Source organism: Terrapene carolina, unplaced genomic scaffold (genome assembly GCF_002925995.2).
Source record: "Terrapene carolina triunguis isolate 2854851 unplaced genomic scaffold, T_m_triunguis-2.0 Scaffold951, whole genome shotgun sequence".
NCBI lineage: Eukaryota > Metazoa > Chordata > Testudines > Emydidae > Terrapene > Terrapene triunguis.
In genome coordinates this window covers 623,496-644,384 of record NW_020665302.1, presented here as the reverse complement: position 1 = coordinate 644,384, position 20,889 = coordinate 623,496, and the positions used below count along the sequence as shown (strand labels likewise).

Genomic DNA, 20,889 nt, shown 5'->3' with positions numbered 1-20,889 from the left:
CGGGGGCGGGGCTAGGGCAGGGCTCCTCCCGTCCTCTTTTTTGCTTGCTGAAATATGGTAACCCTAGTCCTGTGGTCTGTGCGTGACACAGAGAACACGGCTGCAGAGCACCGCCCGGCTGGGTGGAGCCGTCACACCTCTATGGGACGAAGCTGAGGCCCCAGCTCTCCCCCGATCCGGGCCCCTGCAGAGCCTTCAGCCAGGAGCACAAGGCAGTGGGGCATGGGAAGGCAATGAGCTGGGATCACTAAAGCTACTGGAGTTTCTAAGGAAGTCTCCCCTTTGCTAGCAGGCAGAGGCTCTTGCCCTGTAATTATTCCTGACTGCGGGTGGGAGGGGCATAGGCCTTTCACCGGAGCTGCTGAGTTGGTACCTCCTGGAAGGCAGATCTCCAGTGAGCACATGGAGACCACGGGATCCCACCTGGCTCTGGGAAATACAAGCAATTCTTGAAGGGACACGGAAACCCAGTTGATGCCAAAAGCCATTTGCTAGTCTGCCCTGGGGCTGGTGTCTACGTCCTGCTGCCTGAGGAAGAGAGACTGGCATCTGGCTCCCCTAGGGATTTACTAGCCAGATCCAGTACCATGAGAGAGGGAGATTGGGGTTTGCTCTCGATAGCTCCTGCGGTGCTTACAGGGCTGCTGGCTTGGTCCCCTTTGCACTAGTCTCCGGGGCTGAATTCAGGCTCTGTGGTTCCGATGCAGGATCTGCCCCATTACACTCTGATGCCTTCCCACAGCACCTCGTGTGGGCCCCAGGCAATGCTAGACGCTGACCCCAGGCAGACGTCCGTAGCCCACCCATGGGTGAGAGATGGCTCTGGAGATGGGTTGGCCAGAGATGCTCTAGCAACTTCAGGTGCACAGGAGCAACCAGGGCATGAGGATGCCAGAAAGGCTGGGGAGCCTAGGGCATGATGGCGAGTCTCGCCAAGGGAATGTGCCTGTGGGTTCCAGGGGCATACGGGGGCTGTGGCCAGGAATGCATGGCTGGGCGTTGTATGGGCATGACAAGAACTGCCTATTCAGTGGGCACTGCTGGAGTCCTTGGGCACGGGGCTGAGCATTTTGGGGACGTGGCAGGAGCTGGAGGCAAGGCTGTGAGTCCGCCAGAAGCCATGTCCTGGCTGTGGATTGAAGGGGCACACGAGGACATGCCTACAGGTGCATGTTGGGCTTTGGCTTCACTCCAGCTAGGGACTAGGATAACACTGACAAACTCATGACATGTGTGACCTGACTCAGGATTTGAACAGGTAGAAGCAGCCCCCACTTCCCCTAAGAAAAGGGCTGTATCAGCAGTGCCGAGCTGGTAGCCTCCAGCCCGCAGGCTCTGCACAACCCCCGCCTGCTGTTTGACTGCAACAGCCTTTGCTTTCCCACACATCCGCTCATGGCACTGACCCCAACCGGAGGCAGGTGGGACCCTGTGTCAAGGGGAACCTCGGGTTAGAGGTGAGCACCAGTCTGCCGCTGAGCAAACAGACAGGCTGTCCTTCCCCATCCAAACTGCAGAGAAGTGGGAGGGGGCTTTCCCACGCCTGCCCCTGGAAATGTACTGCTCTAGAACCTGCAGGGAGAGGAGATTGGGTCAGGTCGTAGCAAAGGCCTCGTCAGCCCAGCACGTGCTGAGCCAAGCTACACGTGCCATGGGGACTCTGTCGGGGAAGGGATGTGCCTGGGGGGCGCTGGAGCTCCGGAGACCCAGGACTGAGAAGCACTCACAGATAAATGGGCTGGGCTAACTGGCCCCTCTGGAGCTGGGAGAGGTGAAATGGTGCCCCCGCGGGACAGCAGCGTTGTCGCGGTGGAGACACCCTGGGCTAGCACAGCTGGTGGTATACGCGCCCCACCAGGGAAGGGGATCTGGATAATCCAGCCAGGGAGGCTTGCTGGGACATGTGCCGACCCACCAATGCCCGGCACCAGACTGCCCACTTTGTCAGCAGCACCCGCTGATTCTGGGCCCAATGGGGCCAGCTTGTGCCTTGCAGGTTGGAAACCCTGTTTCCCCCCAGGCAGACTTCCTGCCACTGGGGAGCCCCGGGTTGGGTTCCACAGGTGCAAGATAAGGGGGATCCTAGTGTAATTTACCTGCAGAGTCTGTAAATATGGTGTGTGTGCTTGGCTGACATTTCTGATACCCTGAGAGAGAGAGAGTGTGTGTGTGTGTGTGCGTGTGTGAGATCCCATGCATCCTGACTGTGTGTGTGAGAGAGAGAGAGTGAGAGAGATCCCCAAGGTATTTTGTATGTGTGTAAGCAAGATCCTCATGGTAATCTGTGTGTGTGTGTGTGAGAGAGAGAGAGTTCACGTGCACACGTGTGGGAATCCCATGGTACTCTGTCAGCACCTGTGTGTGTGTTAGACAGAGATCCCCACAGAGCGTGCGTCGGGGGCAGGAAGCAGGCGAACTACCCACCAGTCCGCTCCCTACATCACCTCTCCGGGTCAGGCCAGGCCATCAGGGCTGGCGCTTGGTCCCCCGCACCTTGTGTCTGCTCTGAAACCAGGCCAGGCCGTCGCAGATGTATTTTTTTCCCCTTTCCTGCAAACAGGCGGGTGTGGGAAAGCAGGTGCAGCGTGTGCTGAGCAGAGAGGCAGCCGCGCGTAAACCACACTGCATGGGGCGGGAGGCTGAGAATGGCTCGCAGTCAGTGGGGAAGAAGGGGGCATTTTCAGACAAGGCTTGCATCTCCTGGGAACCAAAAGAAGCCTTCGATCTTTAAAGCCACAGCTCCCTTCCTGTCCATCTCTTCCTCTGTGCCTTCTGTTCTTGTCTCCCCTGCCCCCTCATCTTCCTCTGCCCCCCTCTAGTGCATAGGACTTGGGTAGAATCCCTTCAAATAGTTGTGAGCCCTCTAGGGGAGCTTCCTTCCATCTCCCCTTCCCCACCCTGGGGCAGTGAGCTGCAATGCAGACCTGGGGAAGGGGCCCTTCAGCACAACAGGCACATCACCCCATGGGTAATGTGGGGGCATGAGATGCCAGTAAGGGACGGCAGAGTTATGGGGGATCCCAGGGCTTGCCCGCTACACAGCCAGCGCTGCAATGGGCCCGCTCTGGGGGGCTGCATTGCTAAGGGATGCCCACTGCCTGGAGGTGGCATCTGGCCCAGCTCCCACTGAAAACGGGTGTGAAACGGGCAGTAAAACTATTGGTGCAAGATTCCACCAAACCCAACAACCCCCATCACAACCCCACGCTGGCTGGGTCCGACTCGTCCTCTCAGGGCTCAGACACCGTTGCCTCTTCACACGCAGACAGAGCGGCCCCCACCTTGACAGCCCCAAGCTCTGAGCCCCGCCCAGCTCCTCTAGTTCCCAGGAATGCACGGCTTCCCCCACCACCTCTGAACATGCTTCACCTGCTGGAACCAGCACTGAGGAAAAACCCTACACATGGAGCCAGTAGGAGAATGAAGCAGCCTTTAGAGCAGTTGGCATCTGTGCGTCGCAAGACCTAGCACAGCAAGGGTGTCGGCATAACAGGGCCATCGCCCCCGGCACATTCCTGAGTGGGATTTTGGAACAGCCAGGTTCTGCCAGGAGCCTGGTGCGGCTGGACTGTGGGAGTTTGCTTGGTGCTGGGTGAATGCCGCTGCAGTGCAGATGTGACCGGGAAAGCGGGGAGTTCCATGCCTCACTAGGGAGTCTCTGGGCTTGATCCAAGCAACCCGCAACCCTATTTGCAGGTCTCTGGGACTTCCTAGAACCTGACTGGGACACCCCAGTAACAACCACAACACACCAAAGCTCAGCTCTCAAGAACCATAGCAGATTCAGACAATCGGAGCTTGCCCTGGCCCTGCCTCCACCTCTAGGATACAGTGATTCAGAAGGGAGCCATATGTGCTTAGAACCTCTCGGTGCTGGAGAAAGAAGGAGCATTCAGCAAAGTGCTCCGTCCTGCTGGGGCTTGAACTTGCAGCCCTTGGACCTGAAAGCAGCAGCTGCATTTCCACTGGCCATTAGTGCCATTGCAGCAGCACTCCTACCATAGCTGATGGCCTCTGCCTTGCAACAAGATGCACCAGTTTGCCAAGTGAAAGACATGGACAGAGGCAGCCCCAGTAGTGGAGGGGACTTAGCTCTTCCCATCACCAGCGCCCCTTTGTTCTCCAGGCCAGGGTCCCGCCCTCCCCCCTTGAGCTGGGGCTCAATAGGTAACAGTTGCTCTGCAGGTTATTTGTTAGTCTCTAAGGTGCCACAAGTACTCCTGTTCTAGTTGCTCTGCAGGTTATTTCCTGTTTGCCATTGTTGTTTTACACACACAGCTATTGGTGCTGCTGTTCAAACCAAACCCACATGCTGATGCACCATGTGAGGCTAAAGCCATGCTGAGCCCTGTGCATGCCCATCACATGGTTATGTACAGCTTTCCAGAGTGCCACAAAGTCCAGGCAGCTGGGGAAGAGAGGGGACTAGGGGAGTAACTGAGGGTCCTGTGATTTATTTATTATTGCTACGGTAGTACCAAGACTGAGGCCCCATTGTGCTAAGCACTGCACAGACACACCCTAAGAGACAGGCCTGTCCTGCAGCGTTTCTAATCGAACTCGACCAAAGAAAGGATCTCTACCTTCATTTCCCGGATGGAGAGCTGATGGGCAGAGAGATTAAGTGACTTGCCCAAGGGATCTGTGGCAAAGCCAGGAACCAAATCCAGATCCAGAGCTAGCCACAAGACCTCCCTTCTTCACTCTGGATCTTTCACACATCGAATTTCCATCCCCATGGTGCTTTTCCAATTGGTCTTGTTCCGAATTGGAAGAAAGTAAAAAATGCCCAATTTCCCTCAGAACGGACATGTCTGAAAAATTCCAGGCTGCAAAGCTGGTTTCCAGCTGCCCAGCCATCACCATGGCTGGCTTGCTGGGCAGAGAGCCGGCCTGCCAGGGAGCCAACCACCCTCCTCCCAGGGGAACTGAGAAGGCAGGTAGCCCGCCCACCGGCCAGGCAGGCAGTGCAGGGAGCCGGCTAGCTCGTGGGGCCTGTGATCCCTAGGAGCCGGGCAGTTCGGACAGCCTGGGGAGTTCCCACAGAAAATTTCAGTTCTGTCAACTGATCCGCCGGGAAATCTTCCATCAGCTCTGTGCCTTGCTGATGCCAGGAAGTTTTCGGCATCTGTTTGAATCTATGTCTACTGGCAGTACTGAGTATTGTTCTATCATTACCATAGTTGGTGTTGGTCCTGCTTTGAGCAGGGAGTTGGACTAGATGACCCCCTGAGATCCCTTCCAACCCTGATCTTCTATGATTCTATGATTGCTTGATGTGTTGTGAGAGAGCTCGGACCATTGGACGGGCGCCTGCAAATAATACTTTATAAAGCCAAACCATTCAGGCAGTACCTATGATCTATCTATCTTTGGTGTTGATACATGTGTATCTGTCTAAGGCGTAGGGCACCGTGTCTGTAGATGTCAGATATGTCTATACATAAATGGGTCAGCACATTGTTGGGTATCAAATTGGGCTAATACAGAGCTGTGCTCTCTGGGAGGAGCAGGGGTGAAGGATTTGGGGGTGATTGACTCTGGGGAGGTGATTCTCTGCATATGGGCATATAACACAGGAACTACCAGACTGGATCAGTCCAGGGGTCCACCTAGGCCAGCACCCTGTCTCAGCCTGACAAGCACCAGCTGCTTCAGAGGAAAGGTACAAGGAAACCCCTACTGGACAATTATGGAATAACCCTTCTCAGAGGGGAAGTTTCTGCCTGACCCCATCTGTTTGTGATTGACTCATGCCCTGAAGCATGAGAGTTTGTGTCCTTTCTAACAACAAACGTTTTACCACTTCTCATGTAACTGGAGATGTCCTCATTAGCCACAGAAATATCCAATCCTTTTCTGAACCCTACTGAGCTCCACAGCATCTTGTGGAAATAAGTTCTCCAGGTCAGTTAGATGTTGTGTAAAATGTAGCTCCAGGTATTAGTTGTAAGCTGGAGTTCTTGTGTATCAGTTAGGGTATATTCCTACAGAGGCTGTGCTTTACTGTGGGTCAATCTCAGAGTACATGACTGGATGTTTTATTTCCGTTAAGGGTATTTGTTCTTGTTGTGGTTTTGATCCTTGGGCAGAGGCCAGTATCTGGACAGGCGCTGCAATAAATATATTGTGGTACAGCAGGGCCAGAGGGCAGCAGGAGAGTAATCAATGGGAGGTATATAAGCCCCAGGATCACCAGAGCCTTATTCCCTGTGGACTAAGGAGAGGTGACTACAGGTTAATTAGAGCACCTGGAGCCAATTAAGCCCCCCCTTCCCCCGAGACCTAATAAAACCCCTGCTTTGGTTACACAGGAGGAGGGAAGGAGAGTTGACTGTGGTTTGGAGCTGACTGGGCTTGACCAGACAATCAGAGGACCGGGGAAGGGAAACCCTGCCCGAGCAGGGCAGTGGAACTCCCCCAGCCCAGAGGACTGAGCAAAACCCAGCCCATGGGGAGAGAGGGTAAGAAGCCTGTGAAGCTGAAGGGGCTGGGACCAGAGTAGGGGGCGGATCTGGGTCCCTTCCCTGCTCCCTTTCTCTCCCCCTCCAGGACACTAGCAGAGCCCAAGAATAGGGTCCGGGACAGAGACCGCGCCCTGACCCCAAGGAAAAATATGGGACCCACCACAATAGCATTGGCCATTTGCCACAGGATGTAATTAACAACAACAGCTTTGTACATTTACTTATTGCAGCAGTGCCTGGGAGCCCCAGTCACAGACCAGGATCCCGTGTGCTAGGTGCTGTACAAAAGCTGGTGTGCACAAATCTATAGACTAATGGTACACCACAAGTCTGCCCTGCACAAGCAGTGGGAGGCTAATTGTGGGGAGCCCACACGACCAATTTCAGAGTAGCAGCCGTGTTAGTCTGTATCCGCAAAAAGAACAGGAGTACTTGTGGCACCTTAGAGACTAATAAATTTGTTAATAAAACAAATAAATTTGTTAGTCTCTAAGGTGCCACAAGTACTCCTGTTCTTTTTAATGTTACCAATGTTAGAAGATATTCAAGAGAGGCTGTTGAAAGTCAGGGCACAGACACGGGACAATCTAACATGCCCCCTAAGAGCCATGTGGTGTATTGTAATCAGATGAATGTTGCCTGCCATGCCACCATGTTCTGGGTACATCCAGCTGAAATGCACCTGCTTTGCTGCTGAAAGTTACAGATGCACCAAGCTTTGAACCCATCTGCCCTGCTCCCTAATGTTCCAGCTAAAGCCAGGTACAATGCATGTAGCCTGGGAGCACCCGCCAACAACAAGGTCACCAGACATTCTGGATCCATCTGTGCTGCTGGGCACCAGCCACGCTGGCCAGCGTGCCAGGGCCAGCCCAGTGGAAAACATCTACAGTGATAGATAGATGCAGGTGGAAGGCACCAGCAGACTGGGCACCTAGGCAGAATGCACCCTCTGCACTGACCATAACAGGTAGGGCTGTGTGATGGGGGGGCTCTGCTCACCGCAGGTGGTACCTCCTCCTAGCCGTTCTGGGCATTAGCTCGGTACAGTCAACGCCCCTTCCTGTGGTTTCACTCCATCTCCACATCTCTCCCTCTTCGTCTGCAGCCCCTCCCTCGCACCAGGAGCTGCTGCAACCCTTTGGGGAGTCAGCCTTCCAGGCAGGTCACTGGGGGGGGTCCCCTTCCCGGGTGTCTTTCAAAGTCTCTTCTGTCCACACAGCATCAGGCAGCCCGCTGCCCTGACCCTGTCACTCCACCAGTGACTCAGGCAGTCTTCCTAGTCACTGCCCCCAAGCAGTGCCAGGCGGCAGTGGCTGGTATGGGAACCCAGGCCTGCTCTCTGTGCTGGGTGCCAGTCCAGGGCTGGCATGAACAGTTGAGGTGTGCATCTCCACCCTGTACTGCTCTCACCCCGCTCCCTCCTACTGGGCTGCAGGCTTCCTCCCTGCTGCACTCTTCCCAGCCTCCTGGCTTTGGTGGAGCCAGGCCTGTTCCCTCACAGGGGAGCTGCCTTTTAATGAGCTTCCTCCAGCTTAATTCTGCCCTTTTCGCAGCCTAGCGGGCTGAATGGGGGGAGGATGCCCCATCACAGGCTGGCAATGGGAAGCTGCCCATGCAGCAAGGGAGCAGCAGTGAGAGGAGGGGTGATCACATCAATACAGCCGCTAGTGACATCTCTAACGCCCAGTCCCCTCCCGGTCAGAGCTGCAATGGAACAGCAAACCACACGTCACACAAAGAGCACAAGCCCAGTGCACAGAGCTAGCGTCCCCACCCTCTGTAACCTCAGCCATGGCACAGAGAGTACAGCGAGCAGGGGACCCTCCCTGCCCCTGCTGAAACAGGGCCCCCCTGGAGCCAGGGGCCTGCAGGTGTCATTGGCACCTTTTGGGGGAGTCTGGAGACAGGAATCCAGCTGATGGGCACATCTCTGAATTTCACCCCTCCTTCCTGTACTGCGCCCCATGCCAGACACCGCCACAAGCTGTCCTGCAGACAGCCCTTTTCCCGCCAACCCCAGCCTAGCCTAAAAGAGAGCCCCAGTGTCCCAGGAAGGGACTCCACACAGGCTACGTGCAGGCAGCAGATACCCAACTGTGCAGTGCTCCCATCCCCACCCTGCTCCCCCGCCTCGCCGTGGCTTCCCATTCTCAGGACAGTCCGTCCTTACAGACCCACATTCCCCTCCAGGTTATCCCCATGAAGAGCCAGCGGCAGAAGCATATTACATAGCATTGCCCTTTCCAGTGGGTGGGTGTCGTCATCCCCATTCTATAGGGCTGGGGGAAACTGAGGCAGGGACTTGCCCCAGGCCACACAGCAGGCTGGTGTCAGAACCAGAAATAGTGCCTTGGGTTTTTGCTCTCCTCTCTCAGCCAGCTCACCAGCCTCTGGTTGGGGGCAGTGTCATCCATGTGGAAGGAACTGATTCAACCTCATTTTAAGCTCCCTGAGCCGATTCTGGGGATCTCCTTCATTTGGGGTTTTGGCCCACAGCAGGATCTGCATTTTGCTGCCTCCCTTCCAGATATCTGAGCCCCTCTGTGCACCCTTCCTTCTAATGCCCTTTCTCACCCCCTGCAGGTTGGCCTCCCACCACAGCACTCCCCCTCTCCGAAAACACCGCAAGCACCATGCCACAGTTAGGCCAGCAGGAGACACCAGAGCTCAGGGCAGCCACCTCCCACCACTCCCCGAGGTCATTGGGGCCAACCTCCCCTATGCCAAAGTGATGAGAGTCCAGGAGTGACATCCCCCACCAAACCTCAGTCCCCACATGGCAGCCAGGGTGTCTCATGGGATGCAGTATTTGCGTTCCCAGAATGTGGGGGATGGTCAGGGATCGAGAAGGGGGGACATCTCCCAGCAGCCCTGGGGGAAGGGGAGAGGAAATGAGCTCACGTGAGACTTTTCTAGGGTGGCAATGAGAATTGATGACGATGAGAAGCAGAACCGAACCAGGCAGACAGACAGAGAGGGGCACGTGGCAGGCAGAGATAGGGGGACCAGATGTCCCGATTTTATAGGGACGGTCCTGATTTTGGGGTCTTTCTCTTATATAGGCTCCTATTACCCCCCACCCCCGTCCCGATGTTTCACACTTGCTGTCTGGTCACCCTAGGCAGAGACAGGCAGACAGATATGGACACCAATTGGAGGGCTGGCTGGATGCAATGGACGGACACACAGATATTGTTGGCAGTGTTGTTGTGGTTGTTTTGGTCCCAAGATACTAGAGAGACACGGTGGGTGAGGTAATATCTAAACAATCCGTCCCCTCCCCTGTATTTGGCTGTGAGTTCCTTTCCCAGCCTTGAGGAAGAGCTCTGTGACATGGGTCCAGTAAAAGATGTGCTCTCCTCCACCTGGCCTCGATAAACATTAGTTGTGGTTAATCCCCATCTCTCTCGACATGCACAAGTGTGTGTATTCCTTTTGGGCCGCTTCACTGTCTCCAGAGCCACGGCTGAGGCTAGCACCAGCTGCACTCTGCTCTCCTGGCTGGATGACGGCAGTGCCATGAGGGATCAGATCAGCCCCATGCCCGTCTTTACCAGGCAGAGGCGTGCAACTCCTACACCCAACCCAAGCAGAGATTGAGGGTCTCGGTGAGCCCTGAAGCCCAACCCCACTGGCAGTTCCCCACATCACCCCAAGATCTTAGCACACCCCTGGCCAGCCCGCGCCCCGGCCACGCCCCACAGACACACAGAGCCCCTCCCTACCTGTGTCCTGGCGGAACTGGTGCATGGACTGCAGGTCGATGATATACGGAGCCAGCTGGGGATCCACCTGCCCCAGCACCACGCTACCCCGGGCATCCTCCTTCAGCACATTCTCAATGTGGTGGCAGACGGCCGCTGTGTAGGGTCGCCAGCGCCCGTGCTCGTTCAGCCACTCCCACACCACCACGCGGGCCAGATTCTGCGGTGGGAAGCCCAGCCCGTTCACCGAGATCAACACCCCTGAGCTTGGCCGCAACATGCCGCCAGGTCAGCAGGCAGCAGAGGGGCTGGAGACAGGGAAGTCAGCAGGAGGGCATCCTCCCAGGCCCCTTGCCCTCTGGGGGTGGCTCTCTGGGCCTGACTGGCTCGACCTCTGGCTTCAGAGTCCTTCCGAAAGCAGCATGGATGAGGAACGAGCAGTGTCCCTGCAACGTGCCGGCCCCGGAGGAATGATCCCAGTTGCCCAGAGGCTGTCTAGTCTCTTAACTACACATGGAGCCAGGCTGGAGCGAGCATCTTGGCCACGCCCAATCCCTGGTGCTCCAAAGTCCTGGTGCAGCTGGTGGGAGCAGAAGGAAAATGATCCAGCCCCTGCTGCCCCTCTGTTCACATCCAAATAGGAGACCCTGCTTGACTCTGGTTACACTCAGCCCCTGGTGCTCTCAGGCGTGTGCCTCCATAGCCCAGCTGCCCTGCTGAAAGCTCTCGACCTCAGCAGCATGAGTAATGAGGCCTCCGCAGAGCCCAGAACAGCCAGCCCAAGCCCAGCGTCTCGTCTCGGGAATCTCCTGTCTCCAGTCCCTCGGGGAGGCTGTGCAGGGCCACACAATCCATGCCGGGGTGATCAGTCTCCAGCTGCTTCCCCACCCCCAATTCCAACAGACTGCCTCACTCAGTCCCAAAAGGCCTCAGGCACCCTGCCCCGCCAGGCCCTTCCTCTCCGACTGGATCACAGCTCCCTCCCCATGGGTCACAGCTGGGGCTCGCTGCAGGTGACTCCTCTGAAACCTGTCCCTGGGGAGGCCATCCCCCCCCAGCCGGAATCACACATTCTGTGCCTGGTGGGGATGGCTCTGGTGTCTTTAGTGGGGGTGAGGGGAGCCTGGCAGGGAGGAGGAGGTAGGGTGGGGCTTCGTTCCGGGGCTCACAAGGAGCTGCTGCTGCAGAAGGGGAAACCCTCTCCCCTCCTTCTTGCTTCCTGCTGCTCAGTCTCTGTCATGGACGGCTCCACAGCACCTGGCCAGGTCTCATCTCTGTAGCAAGGGGAGAAATTGGCCCGTCTGCTGCCGGAGGACAGGTGGGGAATGCAGCCTGAAAGGGGAGAGCATCAATCAGTGATGGGGCTCTCTGTCTGGGAGAGCAGACTCCCATCCCCTGCCCCCCTCTGTATATCCACCTCCCAGCCCAGGGACTGACCCCATGCTCATTCTCCCTGGGCTGTCTCCTTCCTCATCCCCCTCATCCATCCAGCTAGCATATCTGCCAGGCTGGCCCCCAAGAGAGCTCTGATCCCTCTCCGCTGGCTCTGTGAGGACCAGAGCCCCATCTATGTCCATTTCACTCCTCAGTGGAGAAATCCCATCCTCCAGAGACCCAGCGGGGCCGTCCAGCCCGTCCCTCCGATGCAGGATCGTCCCTGATGCCTTGTGTCCCTTTAAGGTGGAGGTGGGGGTGCAGGGATTGGTGTGATAAAGAAGAGGGATGCTATTATAGGCTTAAAGAGCACTGTAGGCCCCTCACCCCTTCCTCGCCTGCTGGCAGGCTCTGCAGTCCCTGGGGCTAATATGCCAAGCCACGGCACGGATCCTCCCCTCCTCCCGCCATGCAAACAAACATCACAGCCCCTCAGACAGCAAGCGCCTGGCACATCTCCTCGGGTCAAACCTGCCTCGGCCCAGCTCTCATTTACCGTCTTCGCTGCAGGCACAGCTCCCCAGCAGGGATTCAGCCACTCGCCCCAGCTCCTACATCTCCCCCATCCATCCGCCCGGGCCCGGGCTTGGTTCGGGTCTGCATTCCCTGCTCGTCTCCTCGCCACAAACGAGGTCACCGGCAAAGCCTGCCGCCCCCCCACTCCGAGCATGCCAGTAGCAGTGATTTGGGGCACGACAGGCACTTGCCACTCGTATGTCCCTCCCCACCCTGTACGTGTGTGAGGGGAAGCAGCAGCCAATTCGGGTCCCTGGGGTGTTTGGACAGACGAAGGGATCCCCAGACGCACATACCCCACCCCAAGGATCCAAGCGGCCGGTCCCCAACACTCATTGTCCCACCCCAAGCAACAGAAGGAGCAGGGGGCTTACAGCAGAGCCACCAAGCGAGCTGGGCAGCGTCTCGCCCAGCCCTGCCCGGCCGAGCGGCACTGGTGCCAGGGCTGAGGTGCCCTTTACCCGGGGGGGGGGGTGGTTCCATTTTCTCCTCCTTTATAGCAAGGCTCTGGGCACAGCTATCAGGGGGGTCAAGAAGGTCCCTTAAAGCTGCCTCCCAAACAGCCCCCACGAGGCCCCGATGGGACGTTTCCCCTGCAGCCTGGGCCCATCTGCCAGCCCAGCTCCCGTCGCCCCTCCCCAACGCCCTGCTGCAAACCCCGCTCGCCGCCATGGCTGCTGGCTCTCCCGGCACCCCGCGGCGGCTCGCCCCCCTCTCGGGGATCCATGTTTACCGCCGCCCCAGACCCACCTGGTGGCTGCGCTCCGGCTCCGGCTCGGGCTCAGCTCTGCGCTGCGCTGCGGCCGCCGCCGCTCCGGGGCCGGCACTGGAGGAGGAGGGGACTGGCTGGCTGCAGCAGCGAGCGCAAACCCGGGGGCGCCCCGGCTCCCAGCCCTCGCCAGAACAACAAGCCGAGCCGCGGGAGGAGGCTGCGCACAGAGGATCCGGAGCATCCCTAACGGGAGCCCCGCCTGGCCGCCGCGCCCGGCGAGGCTGGGGGGCTAGAGGCGGCCTCCCTCGGGGGCCGGGGAGAAGGAGGGGCAGGGATGGAAAGCGATGGGCTGGGGGTCCCTCGGCCATGCGCCCGGGGGGAGAGCGTGCCCGGATTTGGGGAGGCGGGGTGACTTTAAACCAGCGTTGCCCTCCTGAGGATCCCCCCTGAATGCACGCCCTTCATCTCAGCACAGCAGGTACCGTTGTCCCCATTTTACAGCTGAGGAAACTGAGGCACGGGGAGGGGGGAGGACTTGCCCAAAAACTCAGTGGCCGAGTTGGGAATAAAACTCAGATGTTCTGGCTCCCACTTTCTAATGCTAACTGTTAGTCCATACTGCCTCCACTACCCACTGCACCTTATACCACGGCGGCAATTTAGGTTGGGCAGGGAGCCCCGTGCACCAGGCCATATGGATCCAAGGGTCCCCTGATCCCACCAATATTCTGGAACGCAGGCCTAGCCCCACTCATAGATGAGCCATGGATGTAAACAGAATTTTGCTAATTAGGGGATCCAGGTTACCTGTCCAGCCACCCCAAATTTGAGTGGCATTACAACCTAGCACATGGGGTTGCAACACCACTCAAATTTGGCCTGGCTGCCCCTCCATCACACCATGCCTATTGGGGGGCTTTATGTCCCCCGAGACTCCCAAGTATAGGGGGCGCTGCACCTGGACCTCAGCTGAAAGTTGCCTCCTCCCCATTGAAATCTGAAATGGTGTCCCTGCCTGTACCCTGACTGCCTATCCTTGCTGCCCGCCTGTAGCCACCGCGTGTGCATTGGCTAGAATGACAGACAATTGATCTGCTGTTTCCCCTGGATGCCCCTAGGGTGCTGTATGATTACTATGGAGATCTATCTATCTATCCAGGCTTTCACACCATGCTCAGTTCCAAAGTGTACTATCAATGTTGCCAGCTCCAATCCATTCCAAATTCATGAGTCAGGCTGCAAAAAACAAAAATGAGATTTTAAAAAATAATGATGAATTTGAGGTTCTTTTTCTTTGCCTTTTAGTTTTGGAGCCTTTAGGCTGCACTGGGATTACATTTCAAGCTTTTCTCTGAGGCCATGAAGGCTGGAAACTTACTTTTTAAAAAAAAGCAAGGGCTGAGATTCTCACTTAATCACCTGACTCCAGGAGCTGGGTCTTTAAGAAAACTCCAAATATCATGGGACATGTGATAATGTCACAAGAGTTGACCTAAATCATAATAATAACATGCCACGGTTTCCACGATTAGTAGGAGGACGAGATAAAATGAGAACTCTGGAAACAGCAGTAGCAGCCTCTGAGGGGAAGATTAAAGCCCAGCAATGTTACAGTAGCAACTAAAGGCCCAGACACATAGTGAGAGACAGGCCCTGTCCTGGAGAGCTCACAATGGCAGTCAATTAGACAGACAAAGAGAGGGAGGGGAAACAAAGTCACAAAGAACTGTCTTTCTCACTACAGTGGGCCACCTACTGGAAATCAGTTTAATGATGATGATGTTTAAGTTGAGCAACCAAAAACAAAGGCCCTCAGAATGAGACGCCACAGTTGAACATGTGGATCCATGCGGATGTTTATGAATCTGCACAACATTTGGTGTCAAACCTGGTTTCACATTTTGTGCCAAGATCCAGATTTGTTCTTATTTCACACCTCCTAAGTGGCACAGCTCCCCTCTAGTACATGCTGTGCACGTCAAATACAGCAGACTTGTTCCCACCCTGTGCTGGCACAAGGGCTAGCGGAGAAAGGACTAGGGGTCAGAAGGGGCACACTGCATAGCCTGGCCCCCAATGTGAATGATGGATATTCAGTAGCACAAGGGCTAGTGGAGGAAGGACTGGGGGTTGGACGGGGCACACTGCGTAGCCTGGCCCCCAATGTGAATGATGGATATTCAGTAGCACAAGGGCCAGCGGAGGAAGGACTGGAGGTCGGAAGGGGCACACTGCGTAGCCTGGCCCCCAGTGTGAATGATGGCTATTCAGTAGCACAAGGGCTAGCGGAGGAAGGACTGGGGGTCGGAAGGGGCACACTGCGTAGCCTGGCCCCCAGTGTGAATGATGGATATTCAGTAGCACAAGGGCCAGCGGAGGAAGGACTGGGGGTCGGAAGGGGCACACTGCGTAGCCTGGCCCCCAGTGTGAATGATGGCTATTCAGTAGCACTGAAACGCAGCAGCCAGCCAGGGCGTGCTGCACAGCAGCACCATGGGATGAGGGCTCGGCTGGGGCGGGGGGGGAGCCAGAAGGAAGTTAGCATCCAGGCAGGGCAGACAGGAGCTTGCTTGGCAAGGCTGTCTGAAGGCAGCCCACCCAGTGGGTTCAGGGTTACAGAGCTTTGCAGGTGTGGAGCTTACAGTGCAAATCAACCTTCCCTGTGCAAAGCTCAGTCAACAAGGCAGCAGCCCCAGCTACCCCCCCCCCCCAGGCTCCTGTCTTTGCAATGAGGAGGGGACCTTCCCTTCTGTTTTCCCACTGAGCAGAGGCTAAGAGCCCTGTTCTGTTCTGTTCCCAGGTGTCAATCAGGAACAGCTCCACTGGGACTGATGGAGACGCACCTGGGTAATAGCGGTGTTAGTGCAAAGGGAATTGGGCCATTCCCCATCCCACCCCCGGTGGCTTTGGAGGAGGATGGCTGAGAAGGAGGGTAGATTTCATTTCTGCTTTCAATGGTGGGGCCTAGAACTCCTGCCCAACATCCCTTCCACGGCTCCTCCAGCAAAGCCAGGAGATCCCTGCTTGGTGTTGCTGACAGCCCGGAACAAAAACCACCAGCAGGAAAAATGGTAAAAAACTAACAAACAAAAAAGTTTCTTCTGCCCAGCCACAGAAGGAAAGGAAAAGGGCAAAAGCACAATTCAAAAAAACCTTTGCAGGTCACTTTCAATGGTGGGCACTGGCCTGTTGAGACCTGTAAGAAAGAAAGAACCCTGCACTAAATGACACCTCACTTGGGCTGGATTGTTAGAGATTCTGAGTTACTCCATCAAGTCCCATTGATGCCACTGGAGTTGTGCTCAGTGAATTGGGCCCATATTGTCTTATGGTGCCTTCTTTTGCCCCTTCTTCTCCCCTCCCCCAACCCTCCCCACATCCTCATCTTCCCATGCTCCTTGCCCTGAGTGTCCGTAGCATCCCCGCCTTTCACCTACTGCCTTTGTGAACAGAAAGAAACGTCCCGTGTCCTGTATAATAGATATTTCAAGACACTAGGGGTGTAAAGGGGTTTTGGTTTGCAGTGCCCCTTGGTGGCTGATCTCAATCTGTGTCTAATCTAGGTCCTTTTAACAAACTCCTGGCAGTGTGGGCCCAGCTATCCGCTCTGGGCTTGTGATCTGGCGCATGGGGTCACAACCTCACTGAGGTGTGATCCGGCTCCCTCTCCATCAATGTCGCTCATTCAAATTTGGTCTGGCCACTCCTCTGTCATGACAGCAGGTGGACCGGGCCAAACCTGAGTGGCACTGTAACCCCGGGCACCAGGTCACAACACCTGGAGCAGGGAGCCGGTAGCAGTCACCACTGCAGGGTGAGTGCAGGGCGAGCTCATTCTCCACCTCCCTTCCCATGGCCTCCTCTTCACACTGGGCTGGGCTATGGGCTGGGTGGAAGGTGATGTTGTAAGTGGGCAGTGCCCCCTCGACTGGGCGAGGAAGAGGAGGAGGCAGCGAAGGGGGAGAAAGCCACTGGCCTATTATTTTACCCCCTCCCCCCACCTATTTGTCCCTTGGGTGGGCCTCCAAAAAAGACAATGCAGCAGGCAAATCACCTCAGTAAACACTTTGGGAACCACTGGTCTGGTGCACAGCTTGGGGGATGGTGGGAGGAAGTGGGACATGCTCCTGGGAGGAACAGCGAAGGGATTTGTGGTTTCTGAGCATTCGATGGAAGAGCTGTGCCAGGGATCTGCCAATACAGGATGCTGAAAACTGCTCTAACACCCCCATACTGTGGAGTCAGACACAGGCCCAGCTGTGCCCAGGCCCTGCAGGCTGGATTCACCAGGTTAGGGGGAGGGCTGGTTTGCACCTCTTGGAGTTCACTCAGTTTCCAAACCCTCTTTCCCCAGCTCCACTTCCTCTCATGGGCCCCCCCTCCCCATGTCCTTTGGATGAGGAAAGAGGCTGCTAGCTTGCAACCCTGCCTCCTGGCCACCAGGCGCAGCCCATCCCCCGGACAGCCAGTCTCTGGGCTGAATGGAGTGGCATAACCCCCGTCCCTGTAAAGCCCATTCAGTAGTGAATGTCTGGGTACAGGGGTTACATGGGGTACATTATGTCACCCCCCACCATGGGACTGGCCCTGCTGCCCTGCCCCCAGAGGCACTCTGGCTAACTCCATCCCTGGGGGGGGACACTCCCCTCTGATTGGCTGCCTTCCCCGGTTTCCCACCTCCTGGGAAAGGGTGACCAATCAGGGCTGCCACAGGAGGCAGGCAGCACTCTCTCCCTTCCCGTCAGGAGCCTAGAGGAGATTTTGGGTAGGGTGGGGGAAGGGGGAGCAGCCCATACCATTCTCTCAGGGGGGAAGAGGGAGGGGGACCAGTCCACACCATTCTCCCAGGGGGGAGAGGGGAGCAGAAAGAGCCATCAGCTCCCCTTCCTATGAGCAATGGGTCAGTCTGCTCTGTTCCCTGCTTCTTCCCCCTCTCCCTCCATCCCAACACCAGGTCTGGGAGAACCTCTGAAGCTGCAGGAGGAGTGGGGTAGGGGCAGGAAAGCTGTGGGGCCTGGGCGAAGGGCAGATATGCCAGGCAGGACTGTCCAAGGCCAACTGTCCCTTTACGGGGCTCGGACTCAGCCGCTCCCTTCCCAGCTGCCGCTGTGATCAGCTGGCTTGGGGGGGCGGGTGCACAAAGGGCTGGGCAAGAGCAGCTGGCATGGGGGGTTCAGCTGGGAGTCCGCACCCCAAAAGGCTCCTATGGTAGGCCTGGGAGACAGCCAGCCCACAGGCGCTTGGCCTCAGTGGGAGGCTGGAACTGAGGATCCCGGCTACAGGAGGAGATTCAGGTGGGAGACCCAGGGGAAAGGGACCCAGGAGAGATGGGCTCTAGGGTTCCCTCTGGCAGGGGAAGGGAACCATAGGGAAGCCGCAGGAGCGGAGCTTGCCCTGTGGTGGGCCCTGTGGGTTGGTGTTCCCGGGCAGGAGCCGGGAGCTGGGGAGAAGCCAAAGGGACTAAACGCTCAAGTCTGGGAGGAGCAGGTGGCTTAAGCTGCCCGTGGGGTGTGGAGTTCTGCAAGGCGAAGCTGGGGTGCCACTCCACTGACCGACCAGAGGAGCAGAAGGGGAGCCACCGGGAGAGGACGTGGTATGGATGAGTAGTGCTCTGCTGGACACTGGTGATTTGGGACATTAGCACCGAAAGGGGCAAGACGGTCAGTCACTGGGCAGGAGAGCTGGGTCTCGAGAAGAGGGGAACCACCACTGGGCTGGAGCAGCCAGCAGCACCAGACAAGAGGAGCTGCTATGCTATCTCCCACCACAAGGAGGCGTGCTGGCAGTGCGGCCACTCTTCCAGGGGACACAGAATTAATGCATTAGTGCTGGGGTTTGGGGAGGAGCTAGAAGCGCCATGGGGCAGCAGCTGGGGCCCCCGCAGTGGGGCAGAGGCTGTGACGGGCCACGCCCCACCCCAATCAGGAGGCTAACACCCCCTCTGAGCTCAGCCCTGCCAAGGAGACACCCCTGCAGAACCTGCTGCAGCTGGAGGAGGTGAGCTCGGAGAGGAGTGGATCAGCAGCAGGGTCAGGCCACAGGCGCTGAAAGCTGCTGCACCTCTGGAGTAGCTGAGGGAAAACAGCTGACAAGCCTCCGCTGCCCACAAACACCTTGGGACGGGAAAAGGGCTTTGAAGCCTCCTGAGCGTGACCCCGTCAAGCAAGGCCCTGCCTGTCACAGTCAGCACCACTAATTGTTGCCCACACCCAGGGGGAGCTCAACAATCAAAGACAACCCCCCCAAACACCGTATGATCTTCCATGGCTTTGGGGTCTGTCCCGTGGTCCTGGGGGCTGCGGCTCTGACTCAAGCCTGTTGGGCTGGCAATCCTGAAGACATCCCCCATGGGCATGAGGGAAATGGTCTTGCCTTGATGTCCCACCATCTTGGAGGGAGCGGGCCAGCCGACTGCCCCCCTCGAGACCTCGGCAGATGGAGGGAACCTGCGGGCTACCAGCCCAGTCCTCTTAGAAGCCAGCACCAGGGAAGAGAAGAGAAGCCCTGCACCTCCCCCAGAGAAGACCCAAGCCCAAATGAAGATAGAGGTGCCTGGGCACCAGGGCCGGTGCTACCATTAAGGCAAAGTAGGCGGTTGCCTAGAGCGCCAAGTTTTGGGGGCGCCAAAAAGCGGTGCCCCCAATTTTTTTTACAGCGTTCCTACACCCCCCTCCCTGAGCACGCGATCGCTGCTCCACTTCTCCCGCCTCCCAGGCTTGCAGCGCCAATCAGCTGTTTGGCGCCGCAAGCCTGGGAGGGGAGGAGAATTAGAGCGGGGGCGGCGTGCTCGGGGAGGAGGCGGAGCAGAGGTGAGCTGGGGTGGGGAGCTGCCGCACGGCTCCCGGGCGGGGGGAGCTGCCGCGGGGGGGGAGGCCTCAGAGCGGGGGTGGGGGGAGCTGCCACAGGGCTGGGGGAAGCGCAAGGTGGAAGTTTAGCCTAGGGCGCGAAACTTCCTTGCACTGGCCCTGCTGGGCACTGCTGGGTGGGAGGGGGGTTGGCAGGAGGGGCTCAAGCCCTCAGAGGAGTTGGCTTGGCTCTGTTCTGAGGTTCACAAGTTTTTGGTTGAATACTCATCACAACCTATAGTCCCAACTGAGTTCTGCATGGCCCTGCTCAGATACGTCTGCCCTCATGTCCTCTCCCCGCCCCCAAAACCATGCAAACCAGAGCCGTGTTCTCGACAAGGTTGGCAGAGCCCTTGGACCAGCTCCCAGTGAATGAACTTCTTGTTCCACTCATGGACATGATTCTCTAGACCTGGGGGGGAAACATTTCCTCTCACAGGCCATTGACCCACAGAAAAAAAATCTATCGCAGGCCACACACAGGTAAAAAGCAACTTAATGTCGAGGTTTTTTCAGAGAGATAAATATAAAACATTCAGCTCACACATCTGGGGGGCACGGAAGGGTTAAAGATAACTCTTGCCTCATGTGTAATGGCCTAAACCAGGGGTAGTCAATTATTTGTTGTCAGGGTCCAAATTTCATAGAATATCAGGGTTGGAAGGGACCTCAAGAGGTCATCTAGTCCAACCCCCTGCTCAAAGGAGGGCCAATCCCCAGACAGATTTTTGCTCCAGATCCCTAAATGGCTCCCTTAAGGATTGAACTCACAACCCTGTGTTTAGCAGGCTAACACTCAAACCACTGAGCTATCCCTGTTAGATGGGGTGGGGTGGGGATCTGAGTTACTACAGAGAATTCTTTCCTGGGTGTCTGGCTGGTGAGTCTTGCCCACATGTGCAGGATTTAGCTGATCGCCATATTTGGGGTCAGGAAGGAATTTTCCTCCAGGGCAGATTGGCAGAGGCCCTGGGGGGTTTTCGCCTTCCTCTGCAGCGTGGGGCACGGGTCACTTGCTGGAGGATTCTCTGCACCTTGAAGTCTTTAGACCATGATTTGAGGACTTCAGTGGCACAGACATAGGTTAGGGGATTATTACAGGAGTGGGTGGGTGAGGTTCTGTGGCCTGCGCTGTGCAGGAGGTCAGACTAGACGATCATAATGGTCTCTTCTGACCTTAAAGTCTATGAGTCTATGAAGGGGAAGGG

The 20,889-nt window shown here is 57.0% G+C and overlaps 1 protein-coding gene across 1 annotated transcript in view; it reads right to left on the bottom strand.

Annotated features, from left to right (window-relative positions):
• DTX1 (deltex E3 ubiquitin ligase 1) overlaps positions 1-10,471 on the bottom strand; it is a 106,096-nt gene extending 95,625 nt beyond the window's left edge. The window contains exon 1 of the mRNA XM_029913846.1: positions 10,196-10,471. Coding sequence (XP_029769706.1) covers positions 10,196-10,454 — 259 coding nt within the window. The 5' untranslated portion in view covers positions 10,455-10,471. The remainder of the gene's footprint in view (positions 1-10,195) is intronic.
• Between the last annotated feature and the right edge of the window lie 10,418 nt (positions 10,472-20,889).